The sequence below is a fragment of the Sander vitreus genome, chromosome 11 (genome assembly GCF_031162955.1).
Source record: "Sander vitreus isolate 19-12246 chromosome 11, sanVit1, whole genome shotgun sequence".
NCBI lineage: Eukaryota > Metazoa > Chordata > Actinopteri > Perciformes > Percidae > Sander > Sander vitreus.
In genome coordinates this window covers 562,501-590,000 of record NC_135865.1, presented here as the reverse complement: position 1 = coordinate 590,000, position 27,500 = coordinate 562,501, and the positions used below count along the sequence as shown (strand labels likewise).

Genomic DNA, 27,500 nt, shown 5'->3' with positions numbered 1-27,500 from the left:
TGTAGAGAATATTGTGTCCTTTCTAACGATATGAACAGAGCCAAAAGTTTAAGTCCGGTGAACTCCATGGTTACATGTCTGCGACCGGCACAAATATTCCTACATTTTGGTCAAAAAAATGTAGGGAGAAAAATGTACAATGTTGTGCCTTTCTAACAATGTACTTAGGGAGGCAAACAGACTTTCACATGAGGCACAGTGAGCTTCTAAGTGAAGCGGTGTCCACCGACTGCCACACTGCCTCCTGTATTAAATCTAACCAGAAATACCAGGAGGAGAACAGAAACAGGCCCTTTTCAGACAGCTACTGTCCTCACTTTCTTACCAATCACAATCGTCTTGGGCGGTGCTTGGCGCCGAACGCAGCAACGGCACCTCTGCAAAATAGCCTTGGGAAGGAACTTGTTTTGGTGGAACATGTGCATGTAGGGAGGCCAGCTCTGGAATTAATATGGCTGTCGACAATCCCGGAAATAAAACGTCGTCGAACAATTCCTTGTAAATCAGTTATGACTTTTTCTTGCAGAGTCGAATGCAGCAACAGAGCAACTGCCTTTCATCACTGTGTTTTAGTAAGGGATGTTTTTATATATATTTTAGAGCTGCAACAATCAGTGGACTAACTAATCGGTTGATTGAGAGAAAATCAACCAGCAACTTTTTATTGATATAATAATTGATTGATTGTTTAAGACATCGATCAAGCAAAAGCACCAAACATTTGATGCTTCCAGCCTTTCAGACGTTAGGACTTGCTGTTTGTCCTCGTTGTAACAAAGTAGTAAACGGAATATCTTTGAGTTTTAGACTGTTGGTTGGACAGAACAAGCGTTTGATGACATCAACAGCATGTTTGACTATTTTCATAGTCAGATTTTATAGATCAAATAATTAATCCAAAAAATACAATGTGTACATGTTGCGTCATGCACTCCTGCCCCATCAGGGCCGTAGATCAAATAACATCCACAGTATTGAATATATTTAATGTTTTTCCAAGAAGAAATGTTACCTTCATAAGATGTAATGGAATCAAATCCCAAAATGGGGTGATGTATTTCTGTGTGATCTAGTTTGTAATTATTATTCTTTTTGGTTTCTCTCAAAATGGTTAATACTTAAAGACTTAAGTGAAAAACAGAAAGGGACATTCTGAGTGATGCACAACCAATGATATAACTTAAAGCATAACTCTCGCCAAAATGCAACCTAGGGTCTTTTTGTGAATGTACCTGAGTCAAACTTTCATTTAAAAGCATATTTAGGACGGAAGCGCCACTTTTAAGATGTACCGTATTTTCGTTTTTGGGTCAAATGGCCTTTTGAATGGGAGTGCTAGGGGCACTTTTATGCTAACCTCAAAATAGCTATTTTTAAAACACTATGAAGGCTCGACCCAACATGAGACTTTGCTCCAAGTACCACCAGGGCTCTACACCTTAACAAAAGGATTGACAACATTGTTTGTGTACCCAGAGTTTACTCTTTAACTTCTCTTCAGGAACATTGTATCTACAACTAATAATGTCACATCATTATTTCACTTAATTTAGAACATCCACTGTAGTTGAGATTAGTCTTAGTGTTGACTCTAGTGATTGCCAAAAGTGTTTTAAAATACAACCCAAAAATGAATAATGATTGTGTGGTTAAAGGGAGCCAACTGCATTAGAACATTTTGCCACTAGAGAGCTTCTCCCCCCGAGCCACGCTTCACAGTCTTTCTATGGCAGTGTGTTTCTCCCCTCACACCAGGGCCTATGGGCCTATGGGTCTATAGCAGTCCCGGCTGAACACCAATAGGAGCCAAGCTCTCTACAACCATAACAGCTAACACTGTCCTATACTGTATGTGACACACTATGGCTCGCCATGCCATGTGGCAGCCTTGTCATTGTAGGAGGCTACAGCAGCTAGAATAACAGATCATCGGTTTCTTCTATTCCTGTTCTGAGATCCATAACGTCGACTCGCAAGGTCACCTGACGGTCATTTTCTCAGCGGGATCGTTTTTTATAGAGTACTGAAGCAGGGTTTCCCCTGGAAGTTGTCTGCTGGTATACATGGTGGATTTCAGCCACAGTATGTGTTGGAGGAGCAGACAGACAGACTGTGCTGTGGTTTTATTGTTACACATCTCCACTGGAATATGACTATTGTATATGGAATATGGCTGTTTGACACTGCTTTTCCCAACTTTTACAATTAGACTAACAACCCCGAATTAATGAGGTGAGGGCAGACGATGCCAGCTATGAGTCACAGTAGTCCTGCTCTGTGGACTCTACTCCTCCAGGGCAGCCAGGCCCCATGTGAACGCTACAAGCACGCCTGCTGCAGCTACGGTGGACATGTCTACATCCTGGGAGGGAGAGACAGCAGCTCTCTAAGGGACTTCTGGAGGTACAGCGTGGGTAAGGGCTAAACACACGTTTTAGTGCCAGCAAGTAGGGCTTTTACAACCGCATGACAAAACAAAGGATTTGTGGAAATCTATGGAAGCCTATAGGGGACTTAATTAAAATGTGGAATTTGTGGAAAATTATAATGCTATTGTGAAATTTTCATTTTCACTATAATGTTATTAACCCTTTGAACTACAAACTACAACATATTTCTTGACACTGCCTAAGTTATGTTTTTTTTTGTTGGGTATACTCATTTTGAAAGTTTCATCTGCAATGCACCGGACGTCACCTAACGTGACGACATCAACAAAGGCGTACAGCGTGATGACGGTAAAGATTAAAGTCTTAGCTTTCTGCTGCAAAAAGAATGACTGCTTAAGCTGTTATTAGGGGTGTGCATCTCTCCCTCATGAGACGATCCGATACGTTCTGGATACATGGGCTACGATACGGTTCAGGGGCGATACATTTTAATCTGGAACGATTCAGTGCGATTCGATTTGATGTTGAAATGATTTGGTGCGATACAATATGATTCAATCTGATAGATAGAGCCAATATTTGTTTATTGTACACACATTCATTTCCCATTATAAACTAAAATAAGCCAAATCTATAAAAGAAACATTGTCTACCTTCAAATAAATATGTATTTTGTAAAAGGTACCAGGGAATAGTAAAGCTAGGACATGCTAATACTATACACTGTAACTTCAACTTAATTAGCTAGCCTCTTAAACAAATAACATCCACATCAGCTCCATGTTAAATGAAACAGCCTCCTTGCTGCTACAGTAACTCAAACACAGGTCCACGTTACAGTCATTGTAACTCCAAGCACTCCAATGACAGTCTTACACAGTATTACGTGGGTATAAATGTAAGAACAATAATACTGTTGTGAGCGTTAGCATGCGGCTAGCGGACTTTTGTGGTAATGTAACTGAACTCTTAGAACATATAAACGTCAATATAAATTTAACACACCCAAATACATATCTATATACTGCATATTTATACCAGTCTACTCACATGTTTATGACCACACACACATGGATGGATGACCCACAATAAGTCATAAAGTAGAATTCACAATATCCACTATGTATTCCTCTCAGCCACTTTCACCGCTAACTCCAAAAACAATCCGAACGTGAATGACCAAGTCCGTCATCACACAAATGGTGAGGCTTTTTGGTCTCGGTCACACATAAATACACACCTGTGTCTTTCAACAGCGTTGTGCACGCTGCAGCAGCTTCATTGGACTGATAGCAAAGCTTCAGTCAACCGATTGATAACGTTAGAACCGGGCCATCGGCCGAATCTTGGTCCATTTAGAGTCTAGAGCAGACCTCTAGTGGCCGTGGGCCTGAGGTCCGTTCTCAAAGGGTTGATTAAGTCCCCTATAGGCTTCCATAGTAATCACAGCAACATTGAGAATGTAATCTTGGCATTATTATTAGTATTAGTTTAGTTTAGTATATTAGTTTTCTTTTTATTATTACAGTATTTCATATGATGCATGATATATGTAGAAAACTGCCCTGTATGATAAGCTCTTCTAAAAGCCAGAAAAGAAAAAAGAAAACAAAGGTGAGCTGTGTTGCATGACCTCCGGCTAAAATCAAACATGTCATTCTGTGCAACACTAAAGTTTGTGACAAGTGGACCGAGTTAAACTGCACCAGTGACGCTGCACCAGAAGAACTAGAGGGACATTCTATGATGGCTCATGAGGTACACACTTTTTAACTTTAAATGGCATAAAAACAGGGTTTCCGCAGGGTCTCAAAAAGTCTTAAGAAGTCTAAAATATCAGGCCTTAAAAAGTCTTAAATTCCCTGAAGTGTTATGTTTTAGGTTTTAAATCATTTTAAACAGGTCTTATTTTTCTTACGTCTATGCAACACTACCTCAATATGTTAATTTCTTTTTAATTCCGTGGTGTTGTCTTTCTTTCTTTCTTTCACTAGTCCAAATATAATTTTGCTGTATTATGACTACAAATGAGACCAACATGCAACTTTTATTGCAGCCAATCAGCTTTCATGTTATTGGTGCGAGTCTCTTTCAGATTGTGCCACAGACATAGAACAGATTTTAGTCTCGGCTTATACTAACTTGAAAAACACTGAATTGAGGGCTTAGTTGATGTTGTGATAAAGGTCTAAAACTTTATTCATAATGGTCTCAAAAAAGTCTTGAATTTGACTTGGTGAAACCTGCAGAAACCCTGAAAAAGCATATGAAAGCTTCTGTCTCTGCTAACATCCCACAGATTGGTGTGTCAGTGTTTTCAGGAACACGTTTAACGGCTCTGACCTTTTCAGGGCTTCCTGTACGTGTTTGGAGGCATGCTGGATTCTGCGTACACCGCGCAGAGATGTCCCCTCTGGGTATTTGACGTCGGTGAGTCTCACTGTGGAGGTGCATGCACGATACACCTTAACATCGGCTGACAAAAAAGAACTTGTTGTTGCATGTCGACTCCAGTCCCCCGCCTCTGTGCTAGAGATGCACCGATTGACCGGCCGGTGACCGGAATTGGCCGATTTTCACGTCATCGGCCATGACCGGCGACCTGCCGGTCAGTCTGACATATGCCGATTTTATGCCGGTCAAATGCACTCAGGCCGCATGATTTACATCGCGCAACAGCAACATCACACGTTCACATGCAGGGTTTCCGCTGTATGCCTGTAGCAGCGGCGCACTGCCGCTCCATCAGCTGTTTATGAAATGTCATAAAGTCGTAATTATACACGGCTCGAACAGTCAGCCGCTCTCTCTCCCCTCCGAGGCTGAAAAACTGGAACATGAAAACTGCACTCACCCGGGTCCCGTGAAATATGACAGCTACAGTTTATCGGAAAATAGCGTTGGGCACACTGACTTTGATGAGTTTATCAGACCCCAGATGAGACAAGAAGCTAACGTTAGCAAACGCTGTTTGTCCCTCTGCCTCTGACGCCCCGCTGGCCGCTGTAGGAGACAAAAAAAGAGACGCTGTATTCCTCCGACACGCTGTATTAACGTTACTGTTTAAAACGCTTTCCAGGTTAGTGGGGGTGCATACCGCTTAAAGCCAACATTAAAACATAGGAATCTTTAAAGAGTTTAGTTTTGTTGTTAAACTGTGTGTAAAATGAGCGGTGACGTTAAATCATCTGTTTCAGGTAACAGCACTCTCGGGTACCGTCTATTTGCTGGATTGTTCCGAGGTAACCGTCGGTAACTAACGTTAGCAGATAAGCCTGTTGACAGCAACGGTAGTGTTCACATTTATGCACAATGACACATAAAGCAAACTTGCTAAAAAAGGAACTACACGCTGTTTAGGTAACGTTACTGTTGACGTTCAAACAGGCCTGTGTGTGCGTTTTGAGAAATATCTTTATACTGCATTAAGGCTATATTTATTTTATTTGTATTTGTTATTTTTATATTATTTTATTGCCATTACCTGTTTTCATACATACAGAAGTTTAGTTTGCTAAATATATCACATGTTGGATATTGAATGTGAAAAGAAGGAAATGGTTCCATAACATTGCACTTTAGATGTGTGTTAATTTCCCACACCAGGAGTAATTTATATAGTTGTATTTTATAGCGATCGATTATCTATTTAAAAAATGTTCTATGTTCTATGCAAAATGTAACATTTTCTATTAAAGAAAAGATAGAAAATAAATACTTGTGTGTGCTGTAAAGTGGTTAGAAAATATGAAATCAGAATCAGCTAAAATCGGTATCGGCTGGTCTAACTAAAAAAAAATCAGAAATCGGAATCGGCCTAGAAAGTTGTAATCGGTGCATCTCTACTCCGTGCCCCAGTGAAAATATAGTTCTTAACTGTAGGTGAAGCCGGTAAAACGTTTGCCAAACCCTACATTTTTCTGGAAATACAATTTTTTAAATGTTTGAACAAAACATATAAGTCCCAAATCATATGTTAAATTAACTGTTCAATCAAAAAGTAAAAAACAAAAATCTTAATCCTAATCTTGATGTGCAGAAAACAGATTTTTGTTTAGCATCAGGATAGACTGATGTGTAAAAGAGTTCCTAAGCCTGTTGTATCTAAATGAAAGGACTCTAAATCGCCTGTAAGTAGGCAGAAGTTGGTATCCCTAATTTTAAACATGCGTGAGTCAGAAGACATGCTGTCAGCAAGTCTAAGCATGCACTTCTTGTGGATTGTTTGAAAGGATTGTGCAACAGGTTGACCAATGATCTTAGGGCAAACTTTGAGTTGATTGTATAATTTAGTTTTAGGTTTAGCAGATTGTTAAATGCTGACCCAGGCTGTGCTGCAGTACAGTATGACAATCTGAGAAGAAATAATCTGGCCGCTGGTTCCAAAGAATCTAAGCCTACGGAGAAAGTAAATGCGCTGCTGTATGACATTAACTCATCTGTCAACATCTGTAGTTCCTTACTATCACATGAGCTCTACTTTATTTTCATATTCCTTTGTTGCATGTGTTTCAGCGAAGCAGAAATGGGTGCCCTGCCAGGGAAAGACCAGCTCCCCTCAGGTACAGAGCACCCTTTCATATGAAAATCATTTGAAGTAGTTCCAGATGATATCAAGCCACTCTGGTCTCCCCGTGCCAAGTTTCTGTGTCAGTGTTCTTCCTGACAACGCCTGTAAAAGATTAGATCCTGTTTTAAATTGATGAAATAAAAACATTTTAACAACAAAAAAGAGAAACGAATGACATGTTTTGCACGTGTACTCGTAAAATACTTTTCACATTAGAGTATGTAGTTAGTTGGTGAACGAAAGCAAAACGGTTTTAGTAGGTTTTTCCAGGAAATTAGCATGTTTTACATTTCAGCAGGAATCAGTAGCAGAGCAATTGTCTTGTTATCATCAGCAGTGATAGCTATCAAGGCTAAAAGTCAAACATCAGAAAGAAAGACATTGCAGTATTGACCAAAAAGCAGAAAAACATTCATTCATTGATTAGTGCTTTCGTGTTTATCTTCAAAAAACATCACGTTTGTATGACAAAGAACTTTAACTGCTCAATGCATGACTTAGAAATAATCACTAACACACGTACATCATTGCAGGGAATATGTGTTAGATTTCATAGTGGTAGATGTGCATTTATCTGCAGGCATTGGATGTCATATAGGACACAAAGAAACTTGACCTCTGAGGACATCCAGAGTTTCTGAAAAGGAATTTCAAGTTTGGAGGAAATTCCAAGTGGATTTGTTCTCAACATTCAAATCAGAGACTTCTCACCTCCCAGTTGTCTTGAACACAACATGGCCTGTTCACGTGCAGTGTGCACACTGAGAGCCCCCAAATCCACGCTGACATCAGATCTGAAATTCTGGTGGCTCCACGAAACCTCTGAAAGAGAAATATAGAAACATTAAAGGATACTTTCAGGGGTTGTTCAACCTAGACCATATTTTCCCATGTTTTTGTGTCTAAGTGACTGATGGGAACATCAATCTTTGAAATTGAATTAGTATTAAGTGAGACCAAACAAGCTGCAATGCAACATTAATGGGCAAGTGCGCACCATCAATGTCCTTCCACTAAAACTGCTGTTTTTACTGCTGACAGACTCAGATTATTATTCTAAGTGTCTGACAACATTATGAAAGGATCCCTACAGAGATAGACCTTTTTGTTAAAGGTAAGATCCTTTTAGTTTAACATGAAAAAGCCCCGAAATCACCATCACCAAACCCACCAGACTCCATTTAAATAAACAGTATTTTTTATCATCGTTAAACACACTTCATTCAAAGTGGACAGAAACAAATCAAATCAATCAAAAGCCGTCTTGGTTCATCTTTCCACTGTTCCAACAATCACCACTCTGGTTTGGTTGAAAAAAAAACAACTTTATTCTCCCATTTACATGTGAAAATATGCTGCCTCTATACACGCTAAAAGTACTGTTTATTTAAATAGAGTCTGGTAGGTTTGGCAATGGAGATTTCAGAGCTGTTTCATGTCATGGAGAAAAAAATGATTTTACTCTTTAACAATAAGGTCCATCTCTGTATTAATCAGTGGCAAAAACGCCATTTTTCAGTGGACGGAAAATTGACGATGCACATTTTTCCCTATATGGTTACATTGCAGCCTGGTTCACTGCTGCAGGTTACAGCGTTCTCGCTCAATACCGGACCAATTTCAATGATTTTTGTTCACATTAGTCACTTAGACACCAATGCACGGGGAAATAAAGTCCATGTTGAGACTGAGGGAAGTTTGAAGTTGCTAGTGATAATGGAGTTCTGTTTTTTTTTTAGTAAATAGCCTGTTGACTCGTGTAGATGTTTGTGTGTTCTTGTGTGTGTTTGTGTGTGTAGAGCCGAATGCCAACCAACAGAAAAGGACACAGTGCTGTGGTGCTCGGCTCTGCCATGCTGGTGTATGGAGGGTTAGTGGACATGAAAGGATGCTCGCAGGACTTTTGGAGTTTGGATTTTGGTGAGTTTAAAGTTGCTTTTAGCAACTTATGGATGCACCCAGTGTATTGTTCTTTTTTGTACATATTGTATAATTCATGTTATCAGCCATTTGTGCAGCGTAAACTAAAGCTTTATAGCATTTCAAGAGCAAAACGGAGGAACTCAAATTGTTTGGTGTTCGAGCAGATGGCAATGTTGTTTTGTTTGCTCGGCGTGCTCAGCGTGCCGCGATGGGGGTAATCAGATTGTTTGTTGATCGAGTAGATGGCACGATATCCATATCCGAAAAAGTTCAATCTCGGCATTCCATTTGTATTTACCGACTGGTCGTTATCAACCTGGGGTCATCTCTTTGATTGTTATTTGACTGGTTTCTTTGTTTTGTTCTTGAGCCAGTAACTAGTTGATTAAAAGCAAAGGCTATTCTGCCCATTAGTAGCAGAAAAAATGACATTGATGACGTTACCCAGTGTGGAGAGACATGTTATAGCCATGTTCACACAAAGCAGCCGAGAGAGAGAGAGAGAGAGAGAGAGAGAGAGAGAGAGAGAGAGAGAGAGAGAGAGAGTGGTGATACAAACGTTAGATAAAAACAAAACAAATAACTTGCTGTGCTCCGACTCCATTTTTTTCTTGTTATGAAAACGACAGGTCTGGCTACTCCGCTTGGCCAAAAAGCGCTTGACGGAGGGCGTTTTTCTTCAGAAAAGTTGAACTTTTTTCAACTTCAAAAGACGCCTTGAGCTGCAGAAGAAAAAAAAACGTTTATTATATTACAAAAATATAGGCAATAGGCTTGTAAAAACTATTGAAAACTGGCTACTGAAACACTGGCCTGCTGTAGGGTGTCCGGTAAGAACTTGAACCAGAGATTCCTGAGATCCAGGAAGATTTATTTACAACTCCAACATGAAGTTAACTATGACGTTGTATTTGACGTTACATGTGAAGTTGGATGTCGTTCTAAAATATAAGCAAATAATAATGCACATTAATAAGCATCTGACTTACTATGAACATGAAACAATACTAAGAATTACATTCATTTCTCTGTAATAATTAACATAAATGTGACATATTGCTCAGTAACACAAACTGAGAATAAGTCACATCTATTACCGCACACATATCCATAATGGAGCAAACAGTGTAATACACCTTTAATAGCTAAGCATGTGGCTCCACAGCGCTAGTCTGTTTACTGGCGATTGCACCTTGCTAGCAAACACAACCTGAATATCAACACGTGGCTGCACAAGCAATATTAAACAATCTGCACATCTATCAGCTATGCAATAAGAAACACAGCAATATTATCAAGACGATAATATCTCTCTCTCTCTCCAAATAAATGTAACACGGGCTAAACTTAATCCACATCGTAGCAGTACACTTATTGAAATATGAATAAACGTAGCTTAAACATTAACTCAGATAACTAGGCAGTGTAACCCATGACAGTTTAGCAAGCTACAGAATAGTTTTAACCTACGTTCTGGGCTACACACATGACTTCAACGAAAGTCTGAAAACGGGAAAGGAATGACAAAGAAAAAAGTCCATTTACAGCTGCTGTATCTGTCCCCTTCTCCTGTCTGAGAGCGAGTGATTGGCAGGAGATCAAAGCGATGACTCTCGTCAATGATTGGTCAAGTGTTACTATGGCCTTTTTTACAAGGCTGGTAAATGTCCTGAGCGCTGTCATCTCCTCCTTCCGCCGTGATTCCAACTTCAAGAAACTGAAGGCACTGTAGGCTACACACTGCGCCCGCGCGGCATCTTCAGGAGACTCGGATGAAGCTGGGAACACGCGGCTTCCACACCGTGGTAATCCACTGTGATAATAATATTTTAAATGAAAATGGTAATTGTTATCGTCAACATTTTTACCGTGGTTTACCGTTACACCGATAATCGTTACATCCATAGTTTACTCCATAGGATTATAATTTAAAACGACGTTGGCAGCTTAAAAAAAGACGCCAAGTATGAACATAACCTATGACTAACACTTTAAACATTACAGTAACTGTGCACACACTGTACACACGGAATACTGTGTGTGTGTGTGTGTGCGTGCGTGCGTGCGTGCATGCATGCATGTGTGTTAAAAATGAATGATGATCCTGCTCCCCACTACATTTAAACATTTTAAATCACCCATTAGTACTGCATGTCTAGTTCAGATTTTATAATATATTTTAGTCATGTTTCAACTTTGGTCCAGAAAAGTACCAAAAATATGCGAGATAATGATTCGGTGTCATCGTTACACAATCTGCACATAGGAAACTGTTGAAGAATGTTTATATGTCGCAATTGTGTAGTCATTAAAATTGAAATGTTTACATTTCGTGTGTGTGACAGATTCCATGGCTTGGTCCCTGCTGAATGGCTCCCAGCAGCAGGGCCCATTAGGCCCCGGCCCCAGACACAGCCACTCAGCCGTGGGCAGCCACAGCTGCATGTACCTGTTCGGGGGCCTGAAAGGCTTACGGGAGCAGAGAGACTTCTGGAAATGGGATTCCACCAGCAACATGTGGAGTTCCCTCAAAAACAAGTGAGAAGTGATTTCATCTCTGTTTGTCCTTTTGGGCGTTGCCTTAGCTCCACAGCTAAATACAGTGTTAGTTATTACAGTTATTATACAGTATACAGATATTGCAAAAGATGATGATGGTTCCTCGAGAACTTCCACTCTGTTTATTATAATGGGAAAATCAAACTTTATCACAAGACAAAGTCATTTGTTTCATGACGACTTAGTAAACTGACTCTTTTAATATGAGAATAGAAGTGCTTTAAGAGGGCAAAGAGACCTTTTCAATTTGGATGGTTAACTATCCTGACATGATTTTAAAGTTATCTCTAATCTGTGATACAGAGTTTTAAGGTGCAGTGTGAAGGGCAACCCCCCACACACACACACACACACACACACACACACACACACAGGGCAGGGCTCAACTGCTAACAGGCATCAGCTTTTGGTTGCCGAAATTGACAATACGGTTGCCATGTTTTAAACTGCCTATATTTGGAGCAATTAATTTCTTATGTAACTATACCACATGTTTTAATAATGAAACAATGAGATAATGGCTTGCCATATGATTTCCCATCCCTCTCAAACAGGAGTGCAACGGATCACAAAACTCACGGTTCGGATCACGGTTTTGATTCACGGATCGGATACATTTTTGGATCAGCACAAAAAAGGGGGGAATTTAAATGACTATTACAATAATTACTTCTACTAAGTGTCTTATTGTTACTAAGTGTCTAAGCCTAAGTGTCTACGTCGGTAGTATTAACAGATAAAATGCCTTCTCCTAAAGCTAAAAACCCCGTTCGCATCGGTGGAAGCCCGGTGCTCGGAAACTCCCAACGGCCGCTACGAGTTCATGTTATACCAGTCCTCGTCGCGTCTCCTCCACTACCCGGTCATGGCTCGCTTCCGAGCATCGGAGAGCCCCACTCGGCGCCGTGTGTGTGTGTGTGTGTGTGTGTGTGTGTGTGTGTGTGTGTGTGTGTAGGGTAGTAAAGAGAGAGACTGGGAGAAGGAAGTTTGTGTGAGGTGGACCTGGTCACCACAGACCCAAATCTTTGGGTCTGTGGTGACCAGGTCCACCTCACACAAACTTCTACAAGCTGCTACTGTCATATGCTGCACTGTCTCTTCATGTGGCACATTATGTTTGGCACATTGTATGGGTCACTTTTTATAACAAGGTAATGCAATGTGTAATCAAGTGATGACTGATCAACAGTAATGCAAATGCTAAATGCCCTAATACCTGTTGATACTACAACAATGCAAAGTATAGACTCTTAACCTTGCAGTTTTGGACATATCATGTAAGACTCGATTTCTCCATTTCTTTGCACAAAACTCTCCAGAAAGTGCCATTTAATGGTTTATTTTTCAAAAAAAATACCCCTGGACCCCCCTAGGGAGAGCCCCCCCACATAAAAAATCCCAATATAACCCCTGCATACAACATTCTATGCAAGTAATATTTAGGGCCCGAGCGCTGACAGCTGCGAAGGCCCTATTGGAACTGAAGTAATTATTAATTTCCCGGCAAATGAATTGGCTTTTTGAGGGGCTTAACATATTCAAAAACATCAAGTCTGGTGAAAATGTACGTATTTTAAATGTTTCGGGAATAGGCGCAGAAAAATGGCTTGCTAGCGCCCCCTACAAAGTTAATAAAATTGAGCCCCTGCAGTACATTTAACGTAGACTAATGAAACTTGGTACACATATGTAACATGTCAAGACGTACAGAAAACGTCATTGGAGCCATACCCTAAACCCAACAGGAAGTTCGCCATTTTGAATTCAAAGTTCGAAATTAGTGAGATTTCATCGGATCAACTTCAGATTTGGTCTGTACCATCTTAAGACATTAAAGATGAAAAGTTATTAAAAGAAAAACTTTTCGTCATAGGGCATGGCTGTGGCGGGGCGGCCATTTGGTGTGTTTCGCCAAAGCCCGTCTATGGAAAGCCGTTCCACTTCCTATTCAGCCCCATTGTACCGAATTTGGTTGCAGTTCCACCAGAGTTCCACTGGGGGTGATCGCGGTCCAGTGCTAAATGAATGGGACTCTATGGAGCTAGACGGCTACATTTGTCTCTTTCGCCTGATTGTCGTTGAGAAATCTCAGATTTGATTGTAGTTTTTGCAAGTTCAACATGGATTATAGGTCAAAAGTTGAATGAACGAGTACTTTTCTTGATTTCTTACAGGTTGAGTCATTGTTGCCCATAACACGCTAGCATTCTGCTAATGAATGCTGATTGGTCAGTGAAGGACTGATTACGATCGGAAATCCCGCTTGACGGCATCCAAAGCAGAACCAGAATGTCAGAGTGAATATTTCGGCGTGGTCTTTAAAACATTAGCAAACCTCTTTCTAGCAAGTGTATTAACAGCGAGAGTCTAACCTGTCAGCTGTGTTGTATTAACAGAGTCTAACCTGTCAGCTGTGTTGTATTAACAGAGAGTCTAACCTGTCAGCTGTGTTGTATTAACAGAGAGTCTAACCTGTCAGCTGTGTTGTATTAACAGGGAGAGTCTAACCTGTCAGGTGTGTTGTATTAACAGAGTCTAACCTGTCAGCTGTGTTGTATTAACAGAGAGTCTAACCTGTCAGCTGTGTTGTATTAACAGAGAGTCTAACCTGTCAGCTGTGTTGTATTAACAGAGAGTCTAACCTGTTAGCCGTGTTGTATTAACAGAGTCTAACCTGTCAGCTGTGTTGTATTAACAGAGAGAGTCTAACCTGTCAGCTGTGTTGTATTAACAGAGTCTAACCTGTCAGCTGTGTTGTATTAACAGAGTCTAACCTGTCAGCTGTGTTGTATTAACAGAGAGTCTAACCTGTCAGCTGTGTTGTATTAACAGAGTCTAACCTGTCAGCTGTGTTGTATTAACAGAGTCTAACCTGTCAGCTGTGTTGTATTAACAGAGAGTCTAACCTGTCAGCTGTGTTGTATTAACAGAGAGTCTAACCTGTCAGCTGTGTTGTATTAACAGGGAGAGTCTAACCTGTCAGCTGTGTAGTATTAACAGAGAGAGTCTAACCTGTCAGCTGTGTTGTATTAACAGGGAGAGTCTAACCTGTCAGCTGTGTTGTATTAACAGAGAGAGTCTAACCTGTCAGCTGTGTTGTATTAACAGGGAGAGTCTAACCTGTCAGCTGTGTTGTATTAACAGAGAGAGTCTAACCTGTCAGCTGTGTTGTATTAACAGGGAGAGTCTAACCTGTCAGCTGTGTTGTATTAACAGAGAGAGTCTAACCTGTCAGCTGTGTTGTATTAACAGGGAGAGTCTAACCTGTCAGCTGTGTTGTATTAACAGGGAGAGTCTAACCTGTCAGGTGTGTTGTATTAACAGGGAGAGTCTAACCTGTCAGCTGTGTTGTATTAACAGGGAGAGTCTAACCTGTCAGCTGTGTTGTATTAACAGGGAGAGTCTAACCTGTCAGCTGTGTTGTATTAACAGGGAGAGTCTAACCTGTCAGGTGTGTTGTCGATGCTTCGTTGTCGAGAGAACAAAGGAAGCGACTCAGAGCTTGCCGTAAAGCAGTATCTCTGGCCGTATGATGTGTATGACGTCATTGACATTTTAAAAGGCTTTTTAGAACAAAAAAGCCACTTTAAAAAAAATCTAACACCCAGCAGTGTGTATTATCTTAGCCTCCCCTTTGGAATGCAACATTCAAATTACTAGACAAAAAATTATATCCTGAGAAAAGTGGATGTTGAGGGGTATAGCTCCATAGAGTCCCATTCATTCTGCACTGGCCTGTGAGCGCCCCCTATATGGAACTCTGGTGGAACTGCAACCAGTTCAGAAGCCGGGAGTAACGAGAGTGGAACTTCTTCCCTTATTAGAAATTCTTTGGTTTCGCCATCGAAACAGGAAGTGGGTGTAACTCGAGTGTACAATTGTCCAATTGGCTCGAAACTTTTCAGGATTCATGAGACTGTAACTCTGAGGACATTTACCGGACAAAATTGACTCAAAGTCATAGCGCCCCCTAGTGGCAACAGGAAGTAGGCCTAAAAGTCAAGGTGCTATACTTTAACGAACTCCTCCTAGAGAGTTCATCCAATGGACTTCAAATTTGGTCTGTACCATCTCAACACCTTAAAGATGAAAAGTTATTAAAAGAAAAACTTTTCGTCAAACGGTGTGGGCGTGGCGTGGCGGCCATTTTGAGTGTTTAGCGATGAACGAGAAAGTGGCTGTAACTACAGTGTACATTGTCATATCTGCTTGAAATTTCCCACAATCAACAAGAGTCCAGTCCTGAGGACATGTACAGGCCAATATTGACTTTTGCTCATAGCGCCCCCCGCTGGCAACAGGAAATTAGCCTTATATGACAAACCTCATCCTATTTACATGAAACTTATAATGTGTGGTCTACATGTGATACTGAGCCTTATACTTTAACCATACCCACTTACTCAGGACACGCCGCCATTCATAACATTTGAACCGTTTAAGGTAGAGTCTTGTGTGAGGTGTCATTGAACTCAGCAGAGTTCCTTCTTCATTGTTGATGGTTTGGCCCGCCCCCTATGTTTAAGCCACGCCCCTTTCATAAATGCTGACCCATCTAAGGTAGAGTCTTGTGTGAGGTATCATTGAACTCAGCAGAGTTCCTTTTTAATTGGAGATGGTTTGTCCCACCCCCTATGCTTTAGCCACGCCCCCTTTTCACAGCTAATGAACTGTATGATGTAGAGTCTTGTGTGAGTTATCGTTGAACTCAGCAGGGAGTTCCCTTTTCATACCTGCAAACTAGTCGCTTTTCGGCGAAAATCGCCGTTTTGAATAGGAAAATGTCATCCACGTGTAGATCCAAAGAGTTTTTATTGGGGGGGGGGGGGCGGAGACCCAGTGCTAATACGGCACTGGTGCCTTAACAACCGTTATCTATCGGACCAAATAGCAACGCAGACTTCGGTGCCTTATTTCAGTGCCACATAAATGCCTGCGCTTCTCTCTGATGCTCCGAAAACGGACGTTAGAGGGAACTGAAACATCGCCGCACGGGACGCTAGTTAGTTAACACTGCACTCGACAGCAGCTAACGTTAGCCTACCGTGGATTAAACACGGTTAAAATGCTGACATCTAAACGGTGTAAAAGTGTGACTGTATTTCACTGGAGAGGATTGTAACACAAATGTGTGAATGTGTCACCTTTTTCAGCCCTTCAGAGTTTGCAGGTATGCCTTTTCATTGGTGACGATTTACGGTGTCTGAGTGCCGTGCAAATGCACGGTCACAAGGAGCGGTGTGCGACACTAACCCTGACGCGAGCAGAGGAGCGAGGGCCCGTCCAACGCTGCTTGCAGTTTTAATAATGATTACTTTCATTGAATTTTGGGTGTTTCATTCAATTTTATAGCATTAAAAAAAAAAGGGGGGGGGGTTGCTGTCACAGCGTCATGGGTGCGGCGTATATTTTCCTGCTTTTTTGTACTTTGCCAGTCACACCTATGATTTGGTATCAATTCGATACCAAGTAAATACAGGGCCAATATCGCCAATACCAATACGATACCAATACTTTTTAATAATTAAGGAGGATGAATTTTCATGACCTTTAGCCTAAGTGTTTTTATGATTTTACATTTGGATTATAACTTAAAACCCAGGACAGAATTTTCATATGCGATGTTTTTGGGCACGTGCGCATCTGGCTGTTCACTTAATGTTGCATCATTCCCTTTGCCCCTATTCTTCCCCTCTGACACTGTTGACATGGTCTGCCTGTCCAGTATCATGACAATTCATCAACAATCATGTCACATTATGTGACAACTTTAACACTATCTCTTGTGTGCTCCAAGACTCCAATTTTGGACGGAGAAGCAATGAATCGTACAAGTAATCACTTAAGCAAACATTTTTAATTGCTTTATTACTGTTGATGTCAGGGAATGTGCAGCCCAACCCAACCCTCACTTGAATGTACGCAGTTTTGTTCCTAAAATGGACATGTTGCGTATCTGGGCTCTACATCAAAAATCAGTATCGAGTTAATGTATTGCTGTCAATATCATTAGTTAAACAGTTTGAATTTTTAGCCTTGGAGCTCGAAGTGTCTAAATCACTTTGTATAACGGTTGTTGGGTGTTACAGGACACCTTCAGCTGTTAGCGGTGCTCTGCCCTCCTTAATGCAACTCCTTTCTGATTTTAACTCAAAGGCAGGGGTCTTCAACATTTTTTAAGCCAAGGACCCCATAACTGAAAGAGAGATGGAGTAGGGACCCCCTACTATATATAATGTATAAAATGAAGTTGCGTAATAAACTGGGTCTACAATAACGTGTAGGGCGGCCTCAAGCCTTCATACATACCTTTGTTGCAGAGAATACTAAGCTATTAAAATAGCCTAATAATTGTTGGCATGGTTTTATAAATCATGTTTTAATGTTAAAACATACATGTGGCACAGTGAATCCTTAGGATTAAATGCATCTGTGGATTGCCTTAGTGACCACCTAGGCCAGTAAGCAGTGGGGATTTATATTATCTTATAATATGTTGGATTCATGTTAAGACTTTTTAATTTCTAAAAAAAACTTTATTTAACCAGGTTGGCCGTTGAGAACAGGTTCTCATTTGCAACGGCGACCTGACCAAGACAAGCGTAGGCGTGCAAGACAACAAATAGTTTCACATTACAAGAACACAGAATACAATATGCTACATAAAGTGCAGAATAAGTGGGCAATTACAAATGCCGGCACGTAGTGAGGTGCAAGTAAGTCTATGGATATGCAATATACATGAACAGAGAGTCTATATCACTGCTGAGATGGTGTAAAGAGTTGATGGTGTAAAGAGTCAGTAAACAGTTAGTCTAGTGGTCTAGTTAGTGAAGTAGATCAGTTATAACACAATGTATACGAATAGACAGTCTAGATAAATGCTGAGGTGTTGTGAAGAGTCAATCTACCTTTAGTACAAGTTGCGGTCTATTAAGTGATGTAGATCAGTAATAACACAGTAAGCAGTAATACATCTATATAAATGCTGAATGTAGAGAAGAGACAATATACAATTAGTGCAAATGGTGGTCTAGGTAGTGATGTATATCAGTAATAATACAATATGCAAGAATAGACAGTCTGTATGAATGCTGAGATGTAGAAAGAAATCAGTGTACAATTAATGCAAAGTGTGGTCTAGGTGGTGATGAAGATAAGTGATAACAGTATACAAGAATAGACAGATTATATGAATGCTAGTAAAGAGTCAATATAGTCAATATACAGTTAGTGCAGATTGCGGTCTAGATAGGGAAGTAGGTCAAAAGATATTTATTATATGAAAAATTGGCTCAATGGTGTTTTTTGCCTCCAACGGCGCCTTCCAGGCAGCTAACCCTAACCTTAACCCTAAACATAACTATTGCCGCGCTGCCTGGGAGGAGACGTTGGGGGCAAAAAACACCAAAGACCCAAAAATTGTGTGACAACAAAGGTGGGAAGAAGTAACGGTTGAGCTTACAAGGGCAGGTGAATAGTGCAAATTAGCGTAAACAGATATGATAGTGCAGTGCAGGTGAAGATGTGCATCTGTGCAACTATGCAATTGGGCACGACAGAGATAATGGAGTAAGGGTGTGCAAAAACAGTGGATGAAAGACGGGGAATAGTTAGCACGTACAGTGATCGGACAGGAGCACAGGCAGACGTGCTTTGAAGGCAGTTAGTGGGATAAGGGTTTTGAGTTTCAGGGTTTTTTGTAGTTCATTCCAATCATTTGCAGCTGAGAACTGGAAGGAGTGTAATTGCTGTAGGTAAAGCTATAGTGACCAGTGAGCATAGGTACAGCGGGTTTTGTCTAGCAAGGATTTGTAAATGAGTTGATACCAGTGAGTTAGGTGTGTAACGAGGGCCAGCCAACTAATGCATAGAGGTTGCAATGCTGGGTGTTATAAGGGGCTCTGGTCACAAAACGTATGGCACTGTGGTAGACACCATCCAGTTTTTTCAGGAGAGAGTTTGAGGCAGTTCTGTATATGACATCACTGAAATCTAGAATTGGTAAAATTGTCATTTTCACCAAAGCGAGTTTGGCAGCGTGAGTGAAGGAGGCCCTGTTGCGGAAACCGATCCTAGACTTAACTTTAGATTGAAGGTGGTTTATGTGTTGCTGGAAGGAGAGGGAACTGTCTAACCAGACACCTAAGTATTTGTACACTGCCACATTTTCTAGTTCCAACCCATCGAGAGTGGTAATGCTAATTGGATAGGCAGGGGTGGGCAGCGATCGATTGAAAAGCATGAACTTGGCTTTTGCTAGAGTTTAGTAATAATTGGAGGTTTCGGAAGGAGTGCTGAATGGCATTGAAGCTCTCCTGGAGGTTTGATAGCACAGTATCCAATGAGGGGCCGGATGTGTACAGGATGGTATCATCTGCATAAAGGTGAGTTTGAGAGTTCCCAACAGCAAGAGCCACATCATTAATGTATATGGAGAAAAGAGTCGGCCCGAGAATCGAACCTTGTGGCACCCCTGTAGAGACATCCATAGGTTCAGACAACAGGCCCTCAGATTTAACGCACTGGACCCTATCGGAAAAATAATCTTTCAACCATGCAAGGCAGTCATGAGAGAACCCAATGTTGTCTGTCAATAAGAATACGATGGTTAACAGAGTCAAAGGTCTTTGATAGATCAATGTAGACGGCTGCACAGTAATGCTTTTTTTTAATGGCGGCAGTGATGTCGTTTATGACCTTGAGGGTGGCTGTGGTACAGCCATGACTGGCACGGAAGCCAGATTGTGTAGTGGAAAGTTTACGGTGGAATTCAAGGTGGTTGGTAATCTGTTTATTGACCAAGCTTTCGAAGACTTTCGAAAGACAGGGTAAGATCGATATGGGTCTATAGCAGTTTGGGTCAAGGGTGTCTCCCCCTTTGAAGAGAGGGGTGACTGCGGCGGATTTCCAATCTCCGTGAATTTCTGAAGATGCAAGAGACAGGTTAAACAGGTTGGTAATGGGGGAAAGTGATGATATTTGCAGATAATTTTAGGAAATTGGGGTCCAGGTTGTCTAGCCCTGCTGATTTGTATGGGTCCAGATTTTACAACTCTCTCAATACATCAGCTGTCAGGATAGGGGTAAAGGAGAAGCATGGTATGGGGTGTCAACGTGTAGCAACGAGGGTTGTGGAGCAGTTTGCTGGGGGGCCGGCCGCCCGATGGAAAGCCTGACCGGCTTCAGCGAAATTCTTATTAAAGTTTTCTATTATGGTCTGGATCCTTCTAGTCAGTCTTTTAGTTTCAGTCCTATCCCAGTTTCAGACGTAAATAAAGCCCTCAAGCATTTGGACACAACAAAATCTGCAGGCCCTGATAAACAGGATCCCTACTTTTTAAAGCTAGCAGCACATGTTATTGCTGTGCCCTTAACTAATATTTTTTTAGTTATAATGTTTTATCGGATTTCCAATCTGGTTTTAGAAAAAGACATAGTACAACATTGGCAGCTCTTAAGGTTTTAAATGACTTTGTTGAATCCATGGACAACAAGCAGCATTGTGCAGCCCTTTGTATCATTTTATACGGTGGACCACAGAGTGCTTAAGCAGAGACTGCATAGGGCTGGACTTTGTGAACAAACAAAAGTCGGCTGGTTTGTTAATTACCTGGCAGCACTTCTCGCCATCTCAGATTAACAAAAGGTGTGTCTCGGGTCAGTCTTGGGGCCACTGCTATTCATCGTCTATATCAATAACATTGATCATAACGTTTGTAATGTAAAATTTCATTTTTATGCTGATGACACTGTACTGTATTGCTCAGCACCCACCGCAGACCAGGCCCTCTCCCAGTTACAACTTGCTTTTAACACGCTTCAACAGAATCTTTAATCTTAATGATTTATGATTCATTTTAAATGCAGAAAAAACTAAAGTCATGCTTTTTTCAAATTCAAAATCTAAATCAAATCTGCCTTCAATCCTCACTTCCCAGGGTACGAAGATTGAATGTGTTTCTAAGTACAGATATATTGGTATTTTAATCAATGAATCTCTTTCTTTTACCCTTCATATTCAGCAGCTAGCAAAAAGATTAAAACTTAAACTAGGGTTTTATTTTAGAATCAAATCATGCCTTTCGTTCAAATCTAGAAAGAGGCTGGTCGCTGCCACTTTTATGTCAGTACTTGACTATGGTGATGTTTTATACATGCATGCTTCATCTCAAAGTTTACATGCACTGGACACTGTATACCATGGAGCTCTAAGGTTCATCAGTGGTTTGAGAGCCCTCACTCACCATTGTGTACTGTATGAACATGTTGGATGGCCTTCTCTATCAACACAGAGACTTCAACATTGGCATACCTTCCTATACAAGGCTATTTTAGGTCTCCTTCCATCCTACCTTCTGACCTATATCAGTGTAAATAGATCTTTTCCTTCTGTCTGTTCCAAAGGTTAGAACTGAGCTGGGAAAAAAGGCCTCTACATGGAACAAGTTACAGAAATCCATGAAACTTACTGAGCTGGTCTCATTGGTCGCTTTTAAGAGGATGATGATTGACTTGGAGGCAGCCACATCTGGCTGCAGATGTTTTGCCTGATGTGTTTAGGATTGTGGTTGACTTTGAAAGATTTGCTGTGTCAGTTGTTTTATGTTTTTAGTGTTTTTGCGTATTTTGTGTTTGTATGTACTGTATGTGTGGTTGTACTGCTGCCTGTCTTGGCCAGGACACTCTTGAAAAAGAGATTTTTAATCTCAATGAGTCTCTTCCTGGTTAAATAAAGGTAAATAAATCAATAAATAGCGTGACAGCAGCGATGTTTCTGTTGCCTCTCTAACGCCTGTTCTGAACATCAGAGCGCTGCGCAGACATTTAGGTGGCACCATAATGAGGCACCGAAATCCACGTTGCTGTTTCATCCGGCAGATACCGGACACCGGTACCATATTAGCACCGGATCTTAACGTGCCGTTAACGTGAACAGAAAATTGTGTTGCCTGTATCTTTTCACATTTCAGCTGCGGTGTCACAGCTGAAATGTTGTGTTGCTCAAGAACGTAGTGTTTAACTTTAAGTTTTACTTTTTTCCAGTTTTGTAAGTTTTGATTTGTTTTTATATAGATAAAAAAAACACAAATATTGAACAGGTGGTTGCCAAGGGCAACCGGGCAACCGTTACTGTCGAGCCCTGCAGGGTGTGAATGCATCCAAATACAGCTGCAACTAACCATTATTTTCATGTTTCATGAATTATTCTCTGGGTTAATCGATTAGTTGTTAGGTCTATAAAATGTCAGAAAATGGGGAAAAATGTGGATCAGTGTTTTCCATGATGATGACGTTCTCAAATGTCTTGTTTTGTCCACAACTCAAAGATATTCCGTTTACTGTCACAGAGGATAGAAGAATAGAACATATTCACATTTAAAGCTATAGTGTGTAGTTTCTGTCTCCCCCATGAGGAGAAGTAATGACATCATAAATGTCAGCGCGTCCACATGATGCAAGCCTAATGGGGTGGCTGTGGCTCAGTGGTAGAGCGGTAGCCTGCCAATCGGACGGTTGGGAGGTCGATCCGTGGCCCTGCATGTCGAAGTGTCTTTGGGCAAGACACTGAACCCTGAGTTGCCCCTGACGCTGCGCCATCGGAGTGTAAATGTGTGTGAGTGTTTATCTGATGAGCAGGTGGCACCTTGTACGGCAGTGTGTGAATGGTAAATGGTTCCTGTAAAAGTAAATCACTTTGAGTAGTTGTTAAGATCACGCCCCCTCCTCCACACAGTCGCTAGTAGCCAAGGAGGACACGGAGGATTCAAAAACATGATGGACTCTTCAGAAGATGTCATTATCTTCACTCGAGCTTCTGCGCTACAATCTTCTGAACATAGTCATACTGAGAAATCCAGAGAGAGTTGTGTGGAGCTGATAGTCTTAATTAGCTTTGTAGCAACTCATTTGGCGATGGCTTGAATGTAACGGATGTTTATTAATGTCAAAGAGTTACGCACTACAGCTTTAACAAGCTGGTCATATCAGCATGACAGTATTGTATTTGTTGTATGTGTTCAGTTTCACACCACCTACTCTCTGCTTGTTTCCCTCAGGGCCGGTCCCTCCAGACTGATGGGCCACTCAGCCGTGGCCTACCAGGACAGTATGCTTCTTTTTGGGGGAGGTGAGAGCCAGAACTCTCCACAGCACTGCCTGTGGAGGTACCACTTCAGCACTCAGACCTGGGAGCAGGTCGCCACGCTCCCCAGCTCCAACCCCCCAGGGAAGATCCACCACTGCTGTGTTGGGGTGGGTCCCAGCTACAAGTCCAACACCAGCAGCCCCTGCTCCGGATCAGCACAACCCAGGCTGCTGGAGGGGAAACTAAGGCTCTTCAAGAACAAGTGCTTCCCCGCCCCACTCACCTTTCTAGGATCAGAGGGAGCTATAGAGCTGGAGACGTTCAGCCCGGACAGATGCTATGGTAGCAAAACTCTCACACAATCTTCCCAACTATTTAACAGCAAAGAGGGCTTAATGGGGAAAGATGCACAGCAGATTGGAAACTGTTTGACTTTTGAAAACAAGGCTTTTAGGAAACAGTGGTGCTGCAGAGGAGATAACCTGCTGGATAAGGAGGAGGAGGAGGATGAAGGTGATACCGCACATCTGCCTGATCTGCTGCTGGTGCTGGGTGGGAAACCGTGCACCACACACAGCCCTATCTCCATATGGCAAATGACTCTGACAGACTCATAGCAGCTTTTGAAGAAAAGAAACTTTACATTAACATGTTCTCTATATGAGAAATATAAAGAAATATATTATATTGTTATATTATCACTTTTGTTTTGTTAAATCTTATATGTTGAAAGGGTTTACTGACATGCTGTGAACAAGAGAATAACTCAACTATTTTTATAATACTGTGACTTTTGTTGTGAGTTTTAATGTCTGGAGTTGCATTTATACATTTCTTTTTTGCAGAAGTCAAATAAATGATCAGAAAATGCCATTAAGAAAAGCTGTAAAATGATTGCAGTCATGAACAATGATCTAATTCGTAGTGTCACTGTGAAAAATATACAGCACACACGTGAACATAAAAATGGCAAAATCAGGATCACTGATCCAAAACATTTCTGTGTACTGCTGTACATGCAGATGAATGGTGCCAGTTCCCGGAGCTCCTCGGTTACCCATCAGTAGTCTATATCCACAACGTTCCCCTCCCGGGATTGTTCAGGTGCCGCCAGATATTCCACTCGATGTCCCTCTTTTTCGGCCAGATGTCCTCTGTCTCTGTGTTGGCGTTCTAACCTCTGGTGGATTTGTGAGGACTATGGTTAACTGCTCCTCAGATCTCTGCAGGGTAAATCCAGACAGCTAGCTAGACTATCTGTCCAATCTGAGTTTTCTGTTGCACGACTAAAACTACTTTTGAACGTACATGTTCCACCAAAACAAGTTCCTTCCCGAGACTATTTTGCAGAGGCACCGTGGCTCCGCCCGGCTCTTAGACGATTGTGATTGGTATAAAAAAAAAAGCCAATAAACCAGAGCACGTTCTCTCATCCCGGAATGTTGTGTGGACTAGCCAGACCCTCCTCCTGCGCTGTGGAGGAAGGTCTGGCAACGTGAGACTAACCCGTCAGTAAATCTCCACTGGATGACTCGCTTCAGAAGGGTTGAAAATCAGCAACTTTCCCCCTGTAGTTTTAGCTTAGCGCAGCACCATTTCAGCCATAAACAAAACTGGCTAGCATTCTCCCCAGCTCCAAAACTGTCACGTCCATTTTCAAAAAACCAAGATGGCAACAGCCTAATTGCCAAACTCAAGGCTTCAAAACAGCAGTCCACAAACCAGTGGGTGACATCACGGATGCTGCATCCAGTATTTTTACAGTCGACCCGGCAATCAGCTAGTCAGCGAAACATGAACAGGGTAAACACAGACACCAATCTGAGGTACTCATTCAAAGAAAACTATAACAAACTGACTTCATTCTTTGCTCAAAGTGCTATTACTCCACCAGCTATTTATCTTTGCAAAGCAAATATTAGTTTATTGCTATATCAATGTTCTGAATGTCGAGTACAGAACTCATGAAGAGGCTTGTGTTCAATATGAGAATGGAATTTGTTGTGGTGCTTTTGTAACTTATAAGGTTATCATTTTTTTAAGTAGGGAAATTAGTTTGGTTGTACTACTCAGTAACTTTGAAATAGTCTCATGAAAAAGAATCGTGATAAGATCATGGGTCTTGATCCTTTCTGAAAAACAAAACGTTATATGATTTTTCTGCCATTTGGTCCACCCTATCTGTGACATATTTCAGACTCACAAGCTGTGTAAGACACATTGCACAACTCATTTACTACAAACTGCCAACAGTTGATAATAATGCCTGTAATATAACCTGAGTTACACAAGATGGCGCCAGAGCTCAGCGTCTTCTTTCTGTCTAACCTATAACTGAAGGAATAAGGCTCAGTTATTGGCCTAGGGCAGGGTTTTTTTTACGAATAGGACGATTTATCTTTTCTAATAATATGTTGTTTTAATGTATACTTTCAGACATATTTTAATTTTGGGGGAAAAAACACAAGTATTAAACAATAATTTGGCGTCCCCCCCTTGCAGTGACTCTGAGGACCCCCTAGGGGCCGCAGACCCCCTGTTGAAGATCTCTGCTGTAATGCACGAGCTCCATTGTTGAGCATCTTACAAAAAAATGTTAGTTAACCGCTGTTTAGTTAACCTTTACAAGTGTAAAGTGTAACTGCCTTGTGTTAGTATTATCAAGTAATGTTACATTCAGGTCAATATGGCCATCTGTTGTTGCTTGATGGGCTGGAAATTGCCATATTATTTTTGCATCCCTTCCTGTTTTCCCAAACTACGGAGAAACCAGAGGCCCAAATCACAAAACGCTGTCTTAGACCATAGGAATAGTTTGCATGGACTTTGAAAAGGGGCGTAGTTCCACTTTAAATACCTCCTGGAACTATTCCATACTTTCTGACATCATATGTTTATTATCAAGTTATTCCAGCTCTTTATGTAAGCAGTAACATATCTACACTGAGTGAAATATTCAAACCCAAGACTTATTTATCGCGACACCGTTTCACCAAATAGATGTGTTGTATGTCATTTAAGACACATTTCCCCAAATTTCAGCCGGACACATTTGGGATCTTTGGAAATGTTGGGAGTTTGCCAGACTTCTGCTTGTTAAGGGGATAATAAGGCCCCCTTAAATATTGGGACTAAAATCCCAGTGGGAAAGTAACAATAAGTTATGAGTAACTGAGTCATTTCTAAATAAACTCTGACTCCACAAGCTCATGTCTAAATAGTAATAGTAGACATAATCTAATGTCTTTACTTTTTTTTCTATATTAGGACATTAGGTAAAGTGAACCCAATCTAGTCTACATGTTGGTTGCCCTCTTCCCTCACTAGAGGAAATTGCCAACTCAAGACTGCTCTCAAAAGCCACCAAAATGCACCTGACTGTTTTCACCCTGGTCACCCACTGTTTGAAGTAGACATCTGTAGACATCTGTAACGTCTCAGGGAGACTTTACAGATGTCTAAAAACAAGGACTAGTAGATTTAGGAATAGCTTCTTTCCCAAAGCAATAACAGTCCTAAATGAAGCTAAACTTTTTTAATGATGCAGTTTGCACAGTTACTCAGCACTTTATCACATTAGAATATTTATTATCCAATAGTGTGAGAGTGGGCACATGAACGATGGGTGAGATCTATCTATCTATCTATCTATCTAATTATCTATCCATCCATCCATTTATCTATCTATCCATCTATCTATCTATCAATCCATCCATCTATCTAATTAGATGTCTGTCTTTCTGTCTATCAGTCTGTCAGTCTATCAGTCAGTCTGTCTGTCCAGCCTGCCTCTATCTCTAGCCTATCTTAGTTGCAGTGTGTAATGACAGGTGTATGTCGATAGATGGCGCTGTTAATTAGTTAATCAGCATTATAACCGGCCATGAACTCACCTGACTGAACTTCCAACTTTTATTTATCTGTTCAGCCAAATTTTTTTTCTTTCCAAATGTATCTATCTTTATTTATC

At 41.1% G+C, this 27,500-nt stretch overlaps 1 protein-coding gene across 3 annotated transcripts in view; it reads left to right on the top strand.

Annotated features, from left to right (window-relative positions):
- Positions 1–25,821, top strand: part of klhdc3l (kelch domain containing 3-like) — a 30,097-nt gene extending 4,276 nt beyond the window's left edge. Inside the window, exons 2-9 of one of the 3 annotated variants that reach the window (XM_078262997.1) lie at positions 2,210–2,414; positions 4,066–4,148; positions 4,742–4,820; positions 5,588–5,632; positions 6,906–6,952; positions 8,760–8,880; positions 11,229–11,421; positions 23,502–25,821. In XM_078262997.1, the coding sequence (XP_078119123.1) occupies positions 2,246–2,414; positions 4,066–4,148; positions 4,742–4,820; positions 5,588–5,632; positions 6,906–6,952; positions 8,760–8,880; positions 11,229–11,421; positions 23,502–24,147 (1,383 nt within the window). In that variant the 5' untranslated portion in view covers positions 2,210–2,245 and the 3' untranslated portion in view covers positions 24,148–25,821. Of the gene's footprint in view, positions 1–2,209; positions 2,415–4,065; positions 4,149–4,741; positions 4,821–5,587; positions 5,633–6,905; positions 6,953–8,759; positions 8,881–11,228; positions 11,422–23,501 lie in introns of those variants that run through there. The other 2 variants (XM_078262999.1, XM_078262998.1) reach the window with 2 other exon arrangements.
- Positions 25,822–27,500: the final 1,679 nt, after the last annotated feature.